The sequence below is a fragment of the Pagrus pagrus genome (assembly GCF_965226575.1).
Source record: "Pagrus pagrus genome assembly, chromosome: 19".
Classification (NCBI taxonomy): Eukaryota; Metazoa; Chordata; class Actinopteri; order Spariformes; family Sparidae; genus Pagrus; species Pagrus pagrus.
The window spans coordinates 563,075-584,705 of record NC_140203.1 but is presented as its reverse complement, the minus strand read 5'-3'; the positions used below and the strand labels follow the sequence as shown (position 1 = coordinate 584,705).

Sequence of the window (21,631 nt, the reverse complement as noted above, 5' to 3'; positions counted from 1 at the left end):
TTCATAGTGAAAACTGTCTGTCACTTGTTTTCTTTGCTCCGTGTTTTATTTAATTTCGGCTTAAAATCCTCCATGAGATAAGTTTTAAACAAGTTCTGCACAAAATGTCTTCAGTCGGAAGCGGAACTAAAAGCCTCCGCACTTCCCCTGTCGGAGCTTAACAGCGTGACACCAGCGGAAGTAAACAGCAGCAGCTAGTAGCATTAGCTGCTTCCTGTGTGTGATGAATGAAGTGGAAGACGGTACTGAGTCACAGCGCAGCTCATTATTGAATCAGTCATTAAAGAACAATGAGTTCCGCGGAGAGTTTGAGAGAGTTTGTCAGCGAGCGACTAACTGCTGCTGCTGAAGAAATATTCCGAGTGTTTCAAACAACTATCGTCCAGTACGAGGAGGAGATCGACCGGCAGCGCGTCATGCTGGATATCTGCTGGAAGCCCCAAGTGAAGTTACACAGGATCGGTGAGGACACGTTATTACTTTATAACGCTGCTGTTCAGAGCCCTGCAGTGGCCACAGAGGGGAGATATGCATCGCAGCCACGTTTCACTACATGGAGCGAACATACGAGTGTTTCCCCCGTGTTGGTTCATTCCACTCGGGACTCCGGAGGTTCTGAGTGTCCGCTGCACGGCTGGGCTCCGTTCTATAGAAGCCCGCTGCGAAACTCCGCTCAAAAAATGCTGATTTTACACACAAACCGTTCAGAACAACATGAGCAGCACTAAAACTCAACAGAAAGAGGTGTGACTCATTCAACCTATTAGGAAGACATGTCGGCATTGGTTTTGAGTCAGTGGGTCAGATGAGCTGGAAGCTATCGGAAAAAATGTAGATTTTACATTTAAAACATTAATGTCAAATACGAGGAGCATTAAAGTCCATATAACGAGGTGTGTCCTAATCACCCAGTGTATTAATACAATTCGGCATTGGTTTTGAGTCACTGGGTCACATGACCTGCAGAAATAACTCAAATATTTTTATGAAATCATCTCATTACACATTAGCAGTTAACATATGTAGTTATATGAAGACAAATTAGTATCGTTTTTAATTAAATCATAACAGTCAAAGAAAGGACACTGACTGGAGAATCAACCTGATGTAAATGTTTTTGATGGTGGAGGAAACCCACGCAAGCAATATGTATATTCATTCACTGCCATTGTTCTCTGTTCCTCCAGAGCTCCCACAGCAACATGTCAGTAAGGAGGAGGAGGTTCTGGCTGACCAGCAGCTCTGTGACCAGGAGAGGAACTCCAGCCTGGACCAAGAGGACCCAGAGCCTCCAGAGATTAAAGAGGAACAGGAGGAACTGTGCACCAGTCGGGAGGGAGAGCAGCTTGTACTGAAGGTTGAGACAGATACCGTCATGTTGACTCCAACTTATGAGGAAAGTGACCGCAGTGAAGCAGAACCAGAAAGTGACCGCCAGCTCCTCTCTAACAACTCTCATGTAGCTGAGAGCCAAGATCAGAAAGGAGGAAAACATGGAGATTCAGGATCAGCTGGAGATGGAGAGCCAAAGCAAAAGGAAAGACCTCACACAGCTCATGCTCACCCAGGTAAAAAGTCTTTCAAATGTGACACATGTGGAAAGGCTTTTAAGTTCAAGTCCCAATTGAATGCACACCTAAGAATCCACACAGGTGAGAAGACGTATTCTTGCAAAACATGTGGGAAAGATTTTAGGCATCGTAGTTCCTTAACACTACACATGAGAACCCACACAGGTGAGAAGCCATATTCTTGCAAAACATGTGGGAAAGCTTTCAGTTGTCGTGCTAACTTTACAGATCACGAGAGAATCCACACAGGTGAAAAGCCTTTTGCCTGTGAAATTTGTGGGAAAGCTTTCAGCCGTCGTGTTTACTTTACAGTTCACATGAGAACCCACACAGGTGAGAAGCCATATTCTTGTAAAACATGTGGGAAAGATTTCATGCATCAGAGTTCCTTTACAGTTCACATGAGAATCCACACAGGTGAGAAGCCATATTCTTGTAAAACATGTGGGAAGGCTTTCAGGACTCCTGGACAGTTAACTGTTCACATGAGATCCCACATGCATCAGAATAAGTTTATTTGCCAAACTTGTGGGACAACGTTCAGGAGACATGTTGAATTAACAGCTCACATGAGAACTCACACAGGTGAGAGGCTGCATTCTTGCAAAACATGTGGGAAAGGTTTCAAGCGTAGTGGTGAATTAACAGTCCACATCAGAACTCACACGGGTGACAAGCCGCATTCTTGCAAAACATGCGGGAAAGCTTTCAGGCATCATAGTTCCTTAACACTTCACATGAGAACACACACAGGTGAGAAGCCATATTCTTGCGAAACATGCGGGAAAACATTCTCTGAGTCGTCTCGTTTGAAAAAGCATTTCAGAATCCACACAGGTGAGAAGCCGTTTTCTTGCCAAACATGTGGGAAGGCTTTCAGGACTCTTGGCAACTTAAAAATCCACATGAGAACCCACACAGGTGAGAGGCCATTTTCTTGCAACACGTGTGGGAAGACATTCTCTTTTCAGTCTGCTTTGAAAAAGCATTCGAGGATCCACACAGGTGAGAGGCCATATTCTTGCGAAACATGTGGGAAAACATTCTCTGAGTCGTCTCGTTTGAAAGTCCATGTGAGAATCCACACAGGTGAGAAGCCGTTCCTTTGCAAGACCTGCGGGAAAACATACTCTGATCGGTCTTATTTGACGAGACATTTGAAAACACATACTGGCGAGTAGCCTTGTATTAGCAATATATGTGGGAGATGATTCATTTCTTGTGTTTCATGATCAAAACACACAAGATCTCAGAAGTGAGGAGCCACCTAATTGCAAAACCCTTACTCCAGTCACAGAGAATCCAACCCGACATGACGCCATTCTTGAGAACATTACAAGTGAAAACACTGTTGCACCAGACCAATTCCTGAACAGGGAGTATTTGTAAGAACAAGAAACTACATTACCTACGTTATCTTATGTCATGTTGTGTGATCCTCAGCTCACGTTATACACTAATAGAAGACTGTCTGTAAGAGTCTGAAGCCGGGTACGTCATATATTGTCCTTGGTTGCCTTTGAGACAGATTCAGCACTATCAGGACAGCTGCCCTAACGAGTCATTGTTGGAAAGCCAGAGGTGAACTGGCTCTGAAAGACACTGTGACAACAGAAGGAAAACTCCTTCATGAATTTCATTCAGAGAAAGTAGGGAAAATAAATGCTGCCAGACTGTTCTGTTTCGTAACATATACTGTATATTTCAAGTTTATGCCAAGGTTCAAGTCTGTGAGGACATAATGTTTTTACGGAAATATAATAAAGCTCTTGTTCAACCAATGAAAGCATTCTGTTTTTATTCCTTTATGGGTCATTGTAACTGTTAATAATATTAATAATAATGATGAATGTATATTACCATACACAGTGACGCTCTGATGTTTTCTGAGATGGTTACAACCCTAGTCATGTAAAAGAGTCCTGAGTCCAAATGTATAAAAGTCTATATTCAGGTCTGTGTACACACAAAACAGGAAACATGCATATACAGTCCTTTTGTCAGATTTATAAAACCCTGTATATCTGTCCCCACGTGTCTCAGTCATCCTGAAACTGTATGAACATGCACGAGCTGTCTGACCATCACCACAATTTACTATAAGGGTCATTCTACAGAAACATTACTTCTGAAGGGCAAAATGTCTGAATCTGACTTCCTTTTCTTACATTTAAACTCGAAGCACATTATTCCAGAACTCAATCACTCTATGTATACACGCAAATGTAAGCTTAATGCCAACATGCAAGTCAACGGCCGATCTATAAGAATGGGCCACCTGCCAACTTTACACTCACATGGTTTAATATATTTCCGTAAAACATTATGTCCTCACAGACTTGAACCTTGGCATAAACTTGAAATATACAGTATATGTTACGAAACAGAACAGTCTAGAAACACAAATTTATTTTCCCTACTTTCTCTGAATGAACTTCATGAAGGAGTTTTCCTTCTGTTGTCACAGTGTCTTTCAGAGCCAGTTCACCTCTGGCTTTCCAACAATGAGTCGTTAGGGCAGCTGTCCTGATAGTGCTGAATCTGTCTCCAAGGCAACCAAGGACAATATATGACGTACCCGGCTTCAGACTCTTACAGACAGTCTTCTATTAGTGTATAACGTGAGCTGAGGATCACACAACATGACATAAGATAACGTAGGTAATGTAGTTTCTTGTTTTTACAAATACTCCCTGTTCAGGAATTGGTCTGGTGCAACAGTGTTGCAGCGGCTGAAATCTTTCCCACGTTTTGCAAGTTAACTATTGTGTGTTTGACCTGTGGTGCAACGTTGACTGACGTCTGGTTTATTCAATATGACTTATATTGATAAAAGTCTTTTCTTACAGCCATTCAAATATACACTGAGCTGTGTGTTTACCTATTTTTTGCTAAAATCATAATTTTAACAGTAAGAAGCTATTGAACATACCATTACCTTTGTTTGAGTCGGACAGTAACTTATTGATGGTTCCTGTGTTTCCTCTTACTGCCAACAGGGGGTGTAGTTTTATTTCGCTCCAGAGTGTTTACTTTTATTTAATAAATCATCTGGCTTCACTGCAAAGTTTTAGGGGTTTTGTTTTATGGAACTGAATATTATTTAACTTTATTTTATGTTTTTATTAAATGACCCAACTTTTATGGCTATGGCTTTTTTACCAGCCTGTTGTAGGACTGCTTTTACTTTCTCAGTATTTATCTGACCACATATCATACAATGTACAACAAGGTGAAATTGGTACTCTGCATTTAACCCATCCTGAGGCAGCAGTGGGCACCGTGTGCACGTGCCCGGGGACCAAGTCCAGATCTTAGCCAGTGCCTTGGTCAAGATTCAAGATTCAAAGTGTTTATTGTCATATGCACAGTAAGGAAACATGTTTCCCTGTACAATGAAATTCTTCCTTTGCTGTCCACAAAATGCCTATATATACATATATTATATACGACAAGAACATATAAAATAAAGCAGTTTTAAAAGGCAGCATGTGAAAAATAAAGAAAAAAGCGACAACAATAATAATAATAATAAAACAGTGCAAATGTGAGCCGTGCAATTGAAAATGTAAACAGTCGGGACAGTAATATGAGGCAGACGTGATTGTGAACTCCTATCCGCTGTTTAGGAGTCTGATGGCAGTGGGAAAGAAAGAGTTCTTTAGTCTGGTGGTCTTGGATTCAACACTTTTGTACCTCCAGCCTGAGGGTAGCAGTGTGGACAGTCCATGCTGGGGGTGGGTGAGGTCTTTGAGGATGGGGGCGGCTCTCCTGTGGACTCTGCAGTGGTAGATGCTCTGCAGAGAGGGCAGTGGAGTCCTGGTGATCTTCTCAGCAGTCTTTACCGCTCTCTTCAGGCGTTTGCGGTCCATAGCAGTAGTGCTGCCGTACCACACGGTGATACAGCCAGTCAAGATGCTCTCAACAATGAAGCTGTAGAAGTTGCTGATGATCTCAGGCAACATGCCAAACTTCCTCAGCCTCCTCAGAAAATACAGCCGCTGTTCGGCCCTCTTTACCAGCTGTGTGATGTTGAGTAACCAAGTGAGGTCCTCACTGATGTGGACGCCCAGGTATTTGAAGCTGCTCACCCACTCTACTTCAAGCTCCTGAATGTACAGTGGCTGATGAGGTCTCCTCTTCTTCCTCATGTCCACTATTATCTCCTTCGTCTTGTCCGTGTTGAGGGTGAGGTTGTTGTCCTCACACCATGACACCAGACTGGCCACATCCCTCCTGTAGGCCGCTTCGTGTCCACCAGTGATGCATCCTATCACTGCGGTGTCGTCTGATAACTTTAGGATGATGTTGTCCTTGTGGGAGGCGACACAGTCCAAGGTGAACAGGGTGTAGAGAATGGGGCTGAGGACGCACCCCTGTGGACTGCCAATATTTGTACTAATGCTGGCTGAAGTCCTATTACCAATCCTGACAGACTGGGGCCTGCCAGTCAAAAAGTCTAGGAGCCAGTCACAGAGGGTAGGCAGACCAAGTGTAGACAGTTTGTGGGTGAGTTTGTGGGGGATGACTGTATTGAAGCCGGAGCTGTAGTCCACAAAGAGCGTCCTGATGTAGGAGTCTTTATTCTCCAAGTGGGATAGGGAATAGTGGAGAACAGAAGCGACAGCAACTGAGGTGGACCTGTTGGACTGGTAGGCATGCTGCAGGGTGTCCGGTGTGCTGCTCTGAATGTGGGCCAGCACCACTCTCTCAAAACACTTGATGATTGGAGTGAGTGCTACTGGTCTGTAATCATTCAGGCAGGTGGGTGGGCTCTTCCTGGGAAGGGGGACGATGGTTGTGGTCTTGAAGCAGGAGGGAACGGTGCTGTGGCTGAGGGAAAGGTTGAAGATGGAGGTGAGAACATCAGCCAGCTCGTTGGCACATGCTATGAGAGCCTATCCAGGGATATTGTCTGGTCCAGCTGCCTTGCAGGGGTTGATCTTCCTCAGGACTTTGTGTACCTGGTCTGATGAGACGGTCGGTGGAGGGGAGGGGGGTCGGGTGGTCCCGGTGTATGTGTGCCTTCTCTCTGTGGTGTGGCTGGAGGTCTCAAAGCGGGTGTAAAATGTATTGAGGTCATTCGGCAGGCTGTCTGTGGAGCTGATGGTGTTGGTGGTGGTCCTGTAGTCTGTGATGTGCTGCAGGCCTTGCCACATCCATCCGGAGTTAGCAGTATAATAGAATCCATCCAGCTTCTCTCTGTACTGCCTTTTGGCCGCTGTGATGGCTTTTTTCAGTCCATACTTTACAGCTTTGTACTCTGTCTCATTGCCTGATCTAAATGCAAGAGAGCAGGCACACGCCATGTGACATTCCTGACTGTTTATCCAGGGCTTCTGGTTTGGAAACTTCTTGACTTGTATGGTGGGCAAGATGTTGTCGACACAAGTGCTAATATACCCAGTCACATACTCAGCATAGTCCTGTATGCTGACAGAAGAGTCCTCCAGAGTGGCTGCAGCTTTAAACACATTCCAGTCTGTCCAAGCAAAACAGGGTGCTCTCAGTGTCAGGGTTTCAGAGTTTAACATGTTTAGTCACAGGGTTTGTTTGTTTCAGTCTTTGTCTGTAGGCCGGATACAGGAACATAGAGATGTGGTCCGAGTGTCCAAAGTGGGGGCGGGGTGCAGTCCTGTAGCCACCGCGTATGCAACTGTAAACATGGTCCAGTGTGTTCTTATCATGGGTGGGAATATCCACATGTTGATAATATTTAGGAAACACATTCCTTAAATTGCATTGGTTAAAGTCGTCAGCGGTGATAAAATAAGCATCAGGAGGCTCATCCTGATGCTTATTTTATCACCGCTGTCTCTTGTGCGCTCGTGACGTCCTGGAGTTTGCTGAGCGCTGCCGTGGTAGCAGTAAATTCCCTCGGTAGATAATAGGGACAGCATCTCAGCAGTAAAAACTCCACATCTGGCAAACAGTGCTTGTAAACAGTCTGTTTATCTCCACACCACGAGTTGTTAATAAACACACACACCTCCCACTTTGGCCTTATGAAGAATCAACCTGATGTAAATGTTTTTGATGGTGGAGGAAACCCACGCAAGCAATATGTATATTCATTCACTGCCATTGTTCTCTGTTCCTCCAGAGCTCCCACAGCAACATGTCTGTAAGGAGGAGGAGGTTCTGGCTGACCAGCAGCTCTGTAACCAGGAGAGGAACTCCAGCCTGGACCAAGAGGACCCAGAGCCTCCAGAGATTAAAGAGGAACGGGAGGAACTGTGCACCAGTCGGGAGGGAGAGCAGCTTGTACTGAAGGTTGAGACGGATACCGTCATGTTGACTCCAACTTATGAGCAAAGTGACCGCAGTGAAGCAGAACCAGAAAGTGACCACCAGCTCCTCTCTAACAAATCTCATGTAGCTGAGAGCCAAAATCAGAAAGGAGGAAAACATGGAGATTCAGGATCAGCTGGAGATGGAGAGCCAAAGCAAAAGAAAAGACATCGCAGACGCAAAAGTCACAGTGATAATGCAAAAAACTCATCAGACATTCAAAATGACACTCACCCAGGTAACAAGTCTTTCAAATGTGACACATGTGGAAAGGCTTATAAGTTTAAGTACCTGTTGAATGCACACCTAAGAACCCACACAGGTGAGAAGACGTATTCTTGCAACGCATGTGGGAAAGATTTCATGCATCAGAGTTCCTTTACAGTTCACATGAGAATCCACACAGGTGAGAAGCCATATTCTTGTAAAACATGTGGGAAGGCTTTCAGGACTCCTGGACAGTTAACTGTTCACATGAGATCCCACATGCATCAGAATAAGTTTATTTGCCAAACTTGTGGGACAACGTTCAGGAGACATGTTGAATTAACAGCTCACATGAGAACTCACACAGGTGAGAGGCTGCATTCTTGCAAAACATGTGGGAAAGGTTTCAAGCGTAGTGGTGAATTAACAGTCCACATCAGAAGTCACACAGGTGACAAGCCGCATTCTTGCAAAACATGCAGGAAAGCTTTCAGGCATCATAATTCCTTAACACTTCACATGAGAACACACACAGGTGAGAAGCCATATTCTTGCGAAACATGCGGGAAAGCTTTCAGCCGTCGTGCTCACTTTACAGTTCACATGAGAACTCACACAGGTGAGAAGCCGCATTCTTGCAAAACATGCGAGAAAGCTTTCAGGCATCATAGTTCCTTAACACTTCACATGAGAACCCACACGGATGAGAGGCCATATTCTTGCGAAACATGCGGGAAAACATTCTCTGAGTCATCTCATTTGAAAAGGCATTTGAGAATCCACACAGGTGAGAAGCCGTTTTCTTGCCAAGCATGTGGGAAGGCTTTTAGGACTCTTGGCAACTTAAAAATCCACATGGGAACCCACACGGATGAGAGGCCATTTTCTTGCACCACATGTGGGAAAACATTTTGTGAGTTGTCTCGTTTGAAAAAGCATTCGAGGATCCACACAGGTGAGAGGCCATATTCTTGCGAAACATGTGGGAAAACATTCTCTGAGTCGTCTCGTTTGAAAGTCCATGTGAGAATCCACACAGGTGAGAAGCCGTTCCTTTGCAAGACCTGCGGGAAAACATACTCTGATCGGTCTTATTTGACGAGACATTTGAAAACACATACTGGCGAGTAGCCTTGTATTAGCAAAATATGTGGGAGATGATTCATTTCTTGTGTTTCATGATCAAAACACACAAGATCTCAGAAGTGAGGAGCCACCTAATTGCAAAACCCTTACTCCAGTCACAGAGAATCCAACCCGACATGACGCCATTCTTGAGAACATTACAAGTGAAAACACTGTTGCACCAGACCAATTCCTGAACAGGGAGTATTTGTAAGAACAAGAAACTACATTACCTACGTTATCTTATGTCATGTTGTGTGATCCTCAGCTCACGTTATACACTAATAGAAGACTGTCTGTAAGAGTCTGAAGCCGGGTACGTCATATATTGTCCTTGGTTGCCTTTGAGACAGATTCAGCACTATCAGGACAGCTGCCCTAACGAGTCATTGTTGGAAAGCCAGAGGTGAACTGGCTCTGAAAGACACTGTGACAACAGAAGGAAAACTCCTTCATGAAGTTCATTCAGAGAAAGTAGGGAAAATAAATGTGTGTTTCCAGACTGTTCTGTTCGTAACATATACTGTATATTTCAAGTTTATGCCAAGGTTCAAGTCTGTGAGGACATAATGTTTTTACGGAAATATAATAAAGCTCTTGTTCAACCAATGAAAGCATTCTGTTTTTATTCCTTTATCGGTCATTGTAATGCTGTGATGTTTTCTGATATAGTTATCATTAGGGATGCACGATATATCAGCAATAATATTGCCGAAGTCACCGAGGTAGTTCGGAAGCTCCCCGGTGGCCACCGGGGGTGGATGAGATCCACCCTGAGTACCTCAAGTCTCTGGATGCTGTGGGGCTGTCTTGGCTGACACGTCTCTGCAACATCGCGTGGCAGTCGGGGACAGTGCCTCTGGACTGGCAGACCCCGAGCCACAGGTAAGTGTCGCCACGTTTTGATAGTATTTATAGTTGCCTATGAGTATGGTGAAGTCATAACTATGAGTTGCCTTTACCGTTAGCAGGAGCTAGCATTAGCTACATGGTAGGAACAGAGCGTACCTATGTTCCCCAGGTCCTATGTTCCCCGGTTGGGAACCCTAGCCGTAACCGTAACCTCTAACCCTTCACTTCACCCGGTCACATACACAGCGGGGAACTTAGGACACAGGGAACATAGGACCTGGGGAACATAGGGATGACCCCATAGGAACTGTAGCAACACATACAACAAACAAAATAACATACTCAGACACAATAACCACTCTGAAACGCCCTGCTGCAGCCGCAGAGTCTATATTTCTTCAGGAGCCTTTCCATCTGGGTCCGACTCCGGGTCAAACTGGTATGGTTGAACGACAGCGTCTCGGCAAGCCATAGTGATACATCTACCGTAAACACTAGCACATGCTACCGCTAGCATCAGCTGCGTCCTCTCCCTGAGAGGGGCGTGTAGCAGGCGCTGACAGACGGAGGTCATTAGCATTAAAGGTGCAGGCACAGAAACAGCCTATTCTCAGCAGAGCTCAGTAGAGCCCCTTTCAGACAGCTGAACTTCAGGACCACTGATGGGTTTGGGGCAATACATTTCAATACATTGCTGTTGGACCCCTGACAGCTGTGTGAAATTGATGAAAAACAGTATAATATGTGACCTTTTTGGTCAAAATGGCGCCGCGTGAGTGGCAGCCTGTTGCAGCAGCTCTCGCTCACTTCTGAGCTTTTTCCTCTTTTTATATTCTTTTGTACTTTTTGACAATTTTTATTAACATCTATTTGGAGCTCTCTCTCCGGGCAGTATGGAGACCAGACTTGCTTGTTTCCTGGACTTAATACTGTTTTTTTTTCGCTGTTTTGCGCCATGTCCGGGGAGCCTGTATGCTGCCCTATTGTTTACAGTAGGGATCAGCTGTTGGCCCTCAGTAGTGCCGCGGTGCTGCCGTTCAAGCGGCCTGATGTCCCGCACGGGCTGAAGAGGAGGAAATGCGGGTACCGTGCTGGAGCTGCTCGCCATAGCAGGAGGAGACGCTACAGACCCCTCCTCCCGTCTGTCATCATGGGGAATGAAGATCTCTCCCCAACAAGATGGATGAGCTAACGGCACTGACCCGGCATCAGAGGGACTACCGTGAGAGCAGCATCATGGTGCTCACTGAGACGTGGCTAACGGCACTGACCCCAGACAAGGACGCTAACCTGGGCTGTTTTCATATGCGGCGGGCGGACAGGACGGCAGAGAGCATTAAGAGGAAAGGAGGAGGGCTGGCTGTGTTTGTTAATAACAGATGGTGTAACTCTGGGCACATCACTGTTAAAGAACAGGTCTGCAGTAAGGACATTGGACTTTTAGCGGTTAGCATGAGGCCTTACTACCTCCCAAGGGAGTTTACACAGGTGATAGTACTCGCTGTGTATATCCCCCCCTCTGCTAACGCTGATGCAGCTTGCGACCTTCTCCACTCAGTCACAAGCTCACTGCAGACACAGCACCCACAGGCCCTCTTCCTCATCTCTGGGGATTTCAATCATGCCTCTCTGTCCTCCACCCTGCCCACATTCACACAGTATTTCACCTGCCACACCAGAGACAATGAAACACTGGACTTATTTTATGCCAACAGCAAGGAGGCATACAACTCATCCCCCCTCCCTCCCATGGGAAGATCTGACCACAACCTGGTTCATCTCCTGCCTGTTTACAAGCCCCTAACAGGTAACCAGTGGAGACCCACACAGTTAAAGCCTGGACTGAGGAGTCTGAAGAGGCTCTGAGGGACTGCTTTGACTCTACTGTGTGGGAAGAACTGTGTGTTTCTCATGGGGAGGACATCGACAGCTTAACAGGATGCATAACGGACTACATAAACTTCTGTGTTGATAACACTGTTCCCAACCGGAATGTACGGTGTTTTTCAAATAGCAAACCCTGGATTAATCGTGACATAAAGGCTCTCCTTAAGGAGAAAAAGAGGGCCTTTAGGTCAGGAAACAAGGAGGAGCTGAAGGCTGTGCAGAAGGAGCTGAGGAGGAAGATCAGAGAGGGGAAGAACAGCTACAGGAGGAAGATGGAGGTCCAGCTGCAGCAGAGTTACATCAGTGGAGTCTGGAAAAGCCTTAAAACCATCTCAGGGCTGAGGAAACCAGCCTCTCAGGCTGCCGGGGATCAGACGTGGGTGAACGACCTGAACCTGTTCTTCAATAGGTTTGACCAGACACCCACCCCTCCCCCGGTCCAGTCAGCTCTGCTGCCCCCCACCACCTCTTCCATCCCCCCGTTTCCTGCCCCATTCTCACCTCTACCTCCCTCTCCACTGCTTTCATGTTGCAGACTCCCCCCACTGCCCCCCATTCACCCACCTACCGACACTCGGCCCCCCCGCTCCAATCTGTCCCTCTCCACTATCCAGGTGAGGAATGAACGGAGGAAGATGAAGGTGAAGAAGGCCATGGGTCCAGACGGGATCAGCTCCAGGCTCCTCAAGTCCTGTGCAGACCAGCTGTGCAGGATTGTGGAGTACATCTTCAACATGAGCCTGAAGCTGGGAAAAGTGCCACTGCTCTGGAAAACCACCTGCGTGGTACCAGTACCAAAGATCCCTCACCCAAAGGACTTCAACAACTACAGACCAGTTGCTCTCACTTCACACCTGAGGAAGACCCTGAAGCGGCTGGTCCTTGTCCATCTCCGCCCTCTGGTGGGTCCTTTTATGGACCCACTCCAGTTTGCCCACCAGCCTGGCATCGGAGTGGACGACGCCTTCATCTTCCTCCTGGACAGATCACTGTCTCACCTGGAGAAGCCTGGAAGCACTGTGAGGATCATGTTCTTTGATTTCTCCACTGCTTTCAACACCATACAGCCTGCACTCTTGGGGGACAAGCTGGAGCTCACAGGGGTGGACCAACACCTCACAACCTGGATCCTCGATTACCTCACCAACCGGCCACAGTACGTGAGGACTCGGGACTGTGTGTCGGACACAGTCGTCTGCAGTACGGGGGCCCCACAGGGAACAGTCCTGGCCCCTTTCCTGTTCACCCTGTACAGTGCAGACTTCTCGCACCAAACACCCCACAGCCATCTACAAAAGTTCTCTGACGACTCTGCTATCGTCGGCCTCATCAGGGACGGGGACGACAGAGCCTACAGAGAACTTATTAAGGACTTTGTGGACTGGGGCCAGCAGAACCACCTCCAGCTCAACGCCGGGCAGACCAAAGAGCTGGTGGTGGATTTCCGCAGGCGCAAACAACCCTGCACACAGGTGAACATCCTGGGAACAGACATTGAGATGGTGACATCTTACAAGTACCTTGTGGTTCACCTAATCAATAAACTGGACTGGTCTCATCACACTGCAGCACAATGTAAGAACGGTCAGAGCAGACTCCATCTGCTGAGGAAGTACTCTTTGTATTAAGGTGTAGATCTACTCTGCTTAATTCCACAAAGAAATGTGGTTCTCTTTTCTAAACTGCTACGAGGAGCGATAAGTGGGACACGAGACCGATTAACTCCACTTTTTAATCATGTTAACAAATATGGGCAAATCAGCATGAAGATATTGACACAAACATATTTTCTCAAAGGGAAATTGTACACATTCAGCTTTCAGCTCATCATTTCTCCTGTGTATATTGATCCTCTGAGAATTATTCAAGTATGTCATTTCAAGTTAAGGTTCTGCAGTTATGCATGAAACAATGGAACTGAATCACCTCCAACATATTTTGTAAAGTACAAGCCACTCACTTGTCCGTGTTCTCAAATGTCTCGTGTCGTGGCAACTGAAAATCAGTTACTTGTCTCGTGCAGATGAGAGTTGGTCAAAACACAAATTTCAACGCAATATTTCTTTTCTAGAAGTTTCTTTATTGCTTGCAAGCAAGAGTCACGCATCAGCAGCGCATAGATGTTGACTGAGAAGAGGCAGTCTCTCTCAGTTGTTCATAGTTGTAAAAATCCAAAACACACAATCGTAGAGGTCACAAGGTTACATCTGGACCACTTAGAATAACACTGCCATTACCCCCCCCCCCCTTCTTCACAGGTTAACATAAATTGAACATGGACGTACATCCCATAGTTTAAGTTTCATATATCAACCATTCTCAGAACACATATTAGGAGGGGCTACATAGAAAGATTACACAAATACTCTTCAGGATGAACTCCTTGGACAAGTGTCTGTTGTCTTATCTATTTTAGGTTTTTCAGCCTCTCTATCACATATGCTCTGAAACCAAATACTCTGCAACCATAAAACTATCACATGACATAAACCATGAGAGGCCCACAGACACAATGTTTTCACTCTGAAAACATCTTCAATACACTCGTTAAAGGATAACTACCGTTTTTACAACCTGGACCTTATTTCCAGCAAAATATAAGGTCATGTACTCACCCAGATAACTTTGGTGTCATTCGGCATCGTTCGGACGAAATTAGATCCAGTGTAGCGCCGATATATCCATATAATGTGAGTAACGGGGCATCGACACACAGCCTCTATATAACGCATTATCTACCATGAAACTAGTTCATTTCACCAATATTTTGTTACGATACGCTCGTGCTATTCCCCTCTGAGTCCGGGCTCGTCTGTTGTCAACATCCGGGGTCTGTAGGTTGAGCTACTACCTCTGACCTGGAAGATGTCGTCTCTGAGCTGCGCGCGCACCCGCGACAGCGCGGCTTGTTTACCTGTAGCTGCTACTGCTAGTTTGACCCCGGATGTTGATAACGGACGAGCCCGGACTCAGAGGGGAATAGCACGAGTGTATCATGACAAAATATTAGTGAAATGAACTAGTTTCGTGACAGATAATGCGTTATAGAGGCTGTGTGTTGCTGCCCCGTTACTCGCATTATATGGATACATCGGCGCTACGCTGGATCTAATTATGTCCGAACGACTTCAAATGACACCAAAGTTATCTGGGTGAGTAAATGATCATATAGTTTGCTAGAAATAAGGTCCAGGTTGTAAAAAACGGTAGTTATCCTTTAAGTTTCATATGCAAGAATAACATACCAACATAACAAAGGGACATTTGGGAAGTTCCCTTACATTCCTCAAAGCAGACTGATCAGACAAACTTTTCCCCAGGTCTTACAAAGTTACCATTTCTCACCTGTGTGGGTTCTCATGTGACGTGTTAAGGAACTATGATGCCTGAAATCTTTCCCACATGTTTTGCAAGAATACGGCTTCTCACCAGTGTGAGTTCTCATGTGCAATTTCCAACTCTCTGAAGCAGAGAATGTTTTCCCACATGTTTTGCAAGAATACGGCTTCTCACCAGTGTGAGTTCTCATGTGCAATTTCCAACTCTCTGAAGCAGAGAATGTTTTCCCACATGTTTTGCAAGTATACGGTTTCTCACCTGTGTGGGTTCTCATGTGACGTGTTAAGTTTGCACGATGGCTGAAATCTTTCCCACATGTTTCGCAAGAATACGGTTTCTCACCTGTGTGGGTTGTCATGTGATAAGTTAATGAATTAAAAAGCCTGAAAGCCTTCCCGCAAATTTCACAGGTATAAGGCTTCTCACCTGTGTGGATTCTCATGTGGTCTCTTAATTGACCACGATAACTGAAATCTTTCCCACATGTTTTGCAAGAATACGGCTTCTCACCAGTGTGAATTCTCATGTGCAATTTCAAATTTGCTGAAGCAGAGAATGCTTTCCCACATGTTTTGCAAGAATACAGTTTCTCACCTGTGTGGATTCTCATGTGATAAGTTAAGGCACCGGTTTGCTTGAAAGTCTTCCCACATGTTTTGCAAATATACGGTTTCTCACCTGTGTGAGTTCTCATGTGTTGTTTTAATATGCCACGAGTCCTGAAAGTCTTCCCACATGTTTTGCAAGAATACGGCTTCTCACCAGTGTGAATTCTCATGTGCAATTTCAAATTTGCTGAAGCAGAGAATGCTTTCCCACATGTTTTGCAAGAATACAGTTTCTCACCTGTGTGGATTCTCATGTGATAAGTTAAGGCACCGGTTTGCTTGAAAGTCTTCCCACATGTTTTGCAAGAATACGGTTTCTCACCTGTGTGAGTTCTTATGTGATAAGTTAATGAATTAAAGAGCCTGAAAGCCTTCCCGCAAATTTCACAGGTATAAGGCTTCTCACCTGTGTGGATTCTCATGTGGACTGCTAAATTTGCACGTTGGCTGAAATCTTTCCCACATGTTTTGCAAGAATACGGCTTCTCACCTGTGTGGGTTCTTAGGTGTGCATTCAGCAGGGACTTAAACTTGAAAGCCTTTCCACATGTGTCACATTTGAAAGACTTGTTACCTGGGTGAGTGTTATGGTGAATGTCTAATGAGGTCGAGTTTTTTGCATTATCACTGTGACTTTTGCGTCTGCGATGTCTTTTCTTTTGCTTTGGCTCTCCATCTCCAGCTGATCCTGAATCTCCATGTTTTCCTCCTTTCTGATCTTGGCTCTCAGCTACATGAGATTTGTTAGAGAGGAGCTGGCGGTCACTTTCTGGTTCTGCTTCACTGCGGTCACTTTCCTCATAAGTTGGAGTCAACATGACGGTATCTGTCTCAACCTTCAGTACAAGCTGCTCTCCCTCCCGACTGGTGCACAGTTCCTCCTGTTCCTCTTTAATCTCTGGAGGCTCTGGGTCCTCTTGGTCCAGGCTGGAGTTCCTCTCCTGGTCACAGAGCTGCTGGTCAGCCAGAACCTCCTCCTCCTTACAGACATGTTGCTGTGGGAGCTCTGGAGGGACAGAGAACAACGCCAGTGAATGAATACACATATTGTTTGCGTGGGTTTCCTCCACCATCAAAAACATTTACATCAGGTTGATTCTCCAGTCAGTGTCCTTTCTTTGACTGTTATGATTTAATTAAAAATTATACTAAATGTCTTCATATAACACCTCTTTTAACTGCTAATGTGTAATGAGCTGATTTCATAAAAATATTGATCTATTCTGCAGGTCATGTGACCCACTGACTCAAAACCAATGCCGAATTGTATTTATACACTGGGTGATTAGGACACACCTCGTTATATGGACTTTAATGCTCCTCATATTTGTCATTAATGTTTTAAATGTAAAATCTACATTTTTTCCGATAGCTTCCAGCTCATCTGACCCACTGACTCAAAACCAATGCCGACATGTCTTCCTAATAGGTTGAATGAGTCACACCTCTTTCTGTTGAGTTTTAGTGCTGCTCATGTTGTTCTGAACGGTTTGTGTGTAAAATCAGCATTTTTTGCGCGGAGTTTCGCTGCGGGCTTCTATAGAACGGAGCCCAGCCGTGCAGCGGACACTCAGAACCTCCGGAGTCCCGAGTGGAATGAACCAACACGGGGGAAACACTCGTATGTTCGCTCCATGTAGTGAAACGTGGCTGCGATGCATATCTCCCCTCTGTGGCCACTGCAGGGCTCTGAACACCAGCGTTATAAAGTAATAACGTGTCCTCACCGATCCTGTGTAACTTCACTTGGGGCTTCCAGCAGATATCCAGCATGACGCGCTGCCGGTCGATCTCCTCCTCGTACTGGACGATAGTTGTTTGAAACACTCGGAATATTTCTTCAGCAGCAGCAGTTAGTCGCTCGCTGACAAACTCTCTCAAACTCTCCGCGGAACTCATTGTTCTTTAATTACTAATTCAATAATGAGCTGCGCTGTGACTCAGTACCGTCTTCCACTTCATTCATCACACAGGAAGCAGCTAATGCTACTAGCTGCTGCTGTTTACTTCCGCTGGTGTCACGCTGTTCAGCTCCGACAGGGGAAGTGCGGAGGCTTTTAGTTCCGCTTCCGACTGAAGACATTTTGTTCAGAACTTGTTTAAAACTTATCTGACTACAGTTTTAAACTTCGCAAAATAATTAGGTCAAAAAAATATTCATAAGCAGACTCAAAAAGACTTTTAATTATTTATCTGACTCCATTTCTTACATGTTATTTATATTCATTTAATTAACTATACTTAACACCATTTTTATGCTCTTTTTACAGTGTGTTTACACTGTCTGTTGTACTCTTTGTATTAAGGTGAAGATCTACTCTGCTTAATTCCACAAAGAAATGTGGTTCTCTTTTCTAAACTGCTACGAGGGGCGGTAATAAGTGGGACACATGAGACTGATTAACTCCACTTTTTAATCATCATGTTACCAAATACGGGCAAATCAGCATGAAGATACTGACACAAACATATTTTCTCAAAGGGAAATTGTACACATTCAGCTTTCAGCTCATCATTTCTCCTGTGAATATTGATCCTCTGAGGATTCTTCAAGTCATTTCAAGTTAAAGTTCTGCAGTTATTCATGAAACACTGGAACCGAATCACCTCCAACGTATTTTGGAAATACAAGTCACTCGCCTGTACGTGTCCTCAAATGTCTCTTCAAAGCAGACTGATGAGACAAACTTGTCCTCAAGTCTTGCAGAGTTACGGTTTCTCACCTGTGTGGATTCTCACGTGCCTTTTCAAACTAGATGAATCACGCAATGTTTTCCCACATGTGTTGCAAGAAAATGGCCTCTCACCTGTGTGGATTCTCGTATGTTTCTTTAGATCACCACAAGACCTGAAAGTCTTCCCACATGTTTGGCACGAATATGGCTTCTCACCTGTGTGGATTCTCATGTGAGGTGGTAAGGAACTATGATGCCTGAAAGTCTTCCCACATGTCTTGCAAGAATACGGCTTCTCACCGGTGTGGATTCTCATATGCATTTTCAAAGTAGATGATTCAGAGAAAGTCTTCCCACATGTTTGGCAGGAATGCGGCCTCTCACCTGTGTGAGTTCTCATGTGAAGTGGTAAGGAACCCTGATGCCTGAAAGTCTTCCCACATGTCTTGCAGGAATGTGGCTTCTCACCAGTGTGGATTTGACTGTGACGTGTTAAGTGAGCATGACGGCTGAAAGCCTTCCCACAAATTTCACAGTTAAAAGGCTTCTCACCTGTGTGGGTTCTCATGTGAACTGTAAAGTGAGCACTACGGCTAAAAGTCTTCCCACATGTTTTGCAAGAATACGTGTTCTCACCTGTGTGAGTTCTCATGTGGACTGTTAATTGACTACGAATCCTGAAATCTTTCCCACATGTTTTGCAAGAATACGGCTTCTCACCTGTGTGGGTTCTTAGGTGTGCATTCAACAGGGACTTAAACTTGAAAGCCTTTCCACATGTGTCACATTTGAAAGACTTGTTACCTGGGTGAGTGTTATGGTGAATGTCTGATGAGGTCGAGTTTTTTGCATTATCACTGTGACTTTTGCGTCTGCGATGTCTTTTCTTTTGCTTTGGCTCTCCATCTCCAGCTGATCCTGAATCTCCATGTTTTCCTCCTTTCTGATCTTGGCTCTCAGCTACATGAGAGTTGTTAGAGAGGAGCTGGCGGTCACTTTCTGGTTCTGCTTCACTGCGGTCACTTTCCTCATAAGTTGGAGTCAACATGACGGTATCTGTCTCAACCTTCAGTACAAGCTGCTCTCCCTCCCGACTGGTGCACAGTTCCTCCTGTTCCTCTTTAATCTCTGGAGGCTCTGGGTCCTCTTGGTCCAGACTGGAGTTCCTCTCCTGGTCACAGAGCTGCTGGTCAGCCAGAACCTCCTCCTCCTTACAGACATGTTGCTGTGGGAGCTCTGGAGGGACAGAGAACAACGCCAGTGAATGAATACACATATTGTTTGTGTGGGTTTCCTCCACCATCAAAAACATTTACATCAGGTTGATTCTCCAGTCAGTGTCCTTGACCAAGGCACTGGCTAAGGTCTGGAGTTGGTCCCCGGGCGCGTACACATGCCGCCCACTGCTGCCTCAGGATGGGCTGGATGTTGTTTATTGTATGATAAGTGATCAAATACATACTGACAGAGTAACAGCAGTCCTACAACAGGCTGGTAAAAAACAAAGCCATAGCCGTTAAAAGAAGTTTGGTCATTTGATAAAAACATGAAGTAAACTTAAATAAAAGTCAGTTCCATAAAACAAAAGCCCCAACACTTTGCAGTGAAGCCAGATGATTTATTTAATAAATGTTAAACACTCTGAAGCAAAATGAAACTACACCCCCTGCTGGCAGTAAGAGGAAACACAGGAACCATCAATAAATTACTGTCTGACTCAAACACAGGTAATTTTAAGTTAAATAGATTCGTACTGTTAAAATTATGATTTAATTAAAAATGATACTAATTTGTCTTCATATAACTCACATATTTTAACTGCTAATGTGTAATGAGCTGATTTCATAAAAATATTGATCTATTCTGCAGGTCATGTGACCCACTGACTCAAAACCAATGCCGAATTGTATTAATACACTGGGTGATTAGGACACACCTCGTTATATGGACTTTAATGCTCCTCGTATTTGACATTAATGTTTTAAATGTAAAATCTACATTTTTTCCGATAGCTTCCAGCTCATCTGACCCACTGACTCAAAACCAATGCCGACATGTCTTCCTAATAGGTTGAATGAGTCACACCTCTTTCTGTTGAGTTTTAGTGCTGCTCATGTTGTTCTGAACGGTTTGTGTGTAAAATCAGCATTTTTTGCGCGGAGTTTCGCAGCGGGCTTCTATAGAACGGAGCCCAGCCGTGCAGCGGACACTCAGAACCTCCGGAGTCCCGAGTGGAATGAACCAACACGGGGGAAACACTCGTATGTTCGCTGCATGTAGTGAAACGTGGCTGCGATGCATATCTCCCCTCTGTGGCCACTGCAGGGCTCTGAACAGCAGCGTTATAAAGTAATAACGTGTCCTCACCGATCCTGTGTAACTTCACTTGGGGCTTCCAGCAGATATCCAGCATGACGCGCTGCCGGTCGATCTCCTCCTCGTACTGGACGATAGTTGTTTGAAACACTCGGAATATTTCTTCAGCAGCAGCAGTTAGTCGCTCGCTGACAAACTCTCTCAAACTCTCCGCGGAACTCATTGTTCTTTAATTACTAATTCAATAATGAGCTGCGCTGTGACTCAGTACCGTCTTCCACTTCATTCATTACACAGGAAGCAGCTAATGCTACTAGCTGCTGCTGTTTACTTCCGCTGGTGTCACGCTGTTCAGCTCCGACAGGGGAAGTGCGGAGGCTTTTAGTTCCGCTTCCGACTGAAGACATTTTGTTCAGAACTTGTTTAAAACTTATCTCATGGAGGATTTTAAGCCGAAATTAAATAAAACATGGAGCAAAGAAAACATGTTGCAGACAGTGAAGTCAGTGGCCTGGTGGTCAGTTAGCACAGTATTAGAATGACTCACAGTATTTGACAATTAAATTAATATTGAGATCATCAATACGGAAATTATGATGCAATTCAGATCTACAAACAAAAATGATGTCATTAAAAACATACATTAAATAGAAATAAAGGACAATAAGAGAGTTTGAAAAGAGGCGGTGACAAACAGATAAATGTACGGCTAGTATTTAACTGAAGTGGTTATTAAAAGCAGCAGTTAACTTCCAAAGTA

General features: G+C 45.0%; 3 protein-coding genes across 3 annotated transcripts; 1 reads left to right on the top strand and 2 right to left on the bottom strand.

Annotated features, from left to right (window-relative positions):
* The first annotated feature begins 206 nt into the window (after positions 1-206).
* On the top strand, positions 207-9,797 carry LOC311275226 (uncharacterized protein). Its single transcript, XM_084383573.1, has 3 exons — positions 207-462; positions 1,188-1,568; positions 7,675-9,797. The coding sequence occupies exons 1-3, from the start codon at positions 291-293 to the stop codon at positions 9,198-9,200; spliced, it is 2,079 nt and encodes a 692-aa protein (XP_084239699.1). The 5' UTR covers positions 207-290; the 3' UTR covers positions 9,201-9,797.
* A 5,258-nt stretch (positions 9,798-15,055) lies between these two features.
* Positions 15,056-17,861, bottom strand: LOC311275385 (uncharacterized protein). Its single transcript, XM_084383906.1, has 2 exons — positions 17,608-17,861; positions 15,056-16,886 (listed from the first exon to the last, which is right to left on the bottom strand). Exons 1-2 carry the CDS (start codon positions 17,777-17,779, stop codon positions 15,265-15,267), a joined length of 1,794 nt encoding a protein of 597 aa, XP_084240032.1. The 5' UTR covers positions 17,780-17,861; the 3' UTR covers positions 15,056-15,264.
* Positions 17,862-18,102: 241 nt separating this feature from the next.
* On the bottom strand, positions 18,103-21,151 carry LOC311275386 (uncharacterized protein). The gene is made up of 2 exons (XM_084383907.1): positions 20,923-21,151; positions 18,103-19,791 (listed from the first exon to the last, which is right to left on the bottom strand). Exons 1-2 carry the CDS (start codon positions 21,092-21,094, stop codon positions 18,590-18,592), a joined length of 1,374 nt encoding a protein of 457 aa, XP_084240033.1. The 5' UTR covers positions 21,095-21,151; the 3' UTR covers positions 18,103-18,589.
* Between the last annotated feature and the right edge of the window lie 480 nt (positions 21,152-21,631).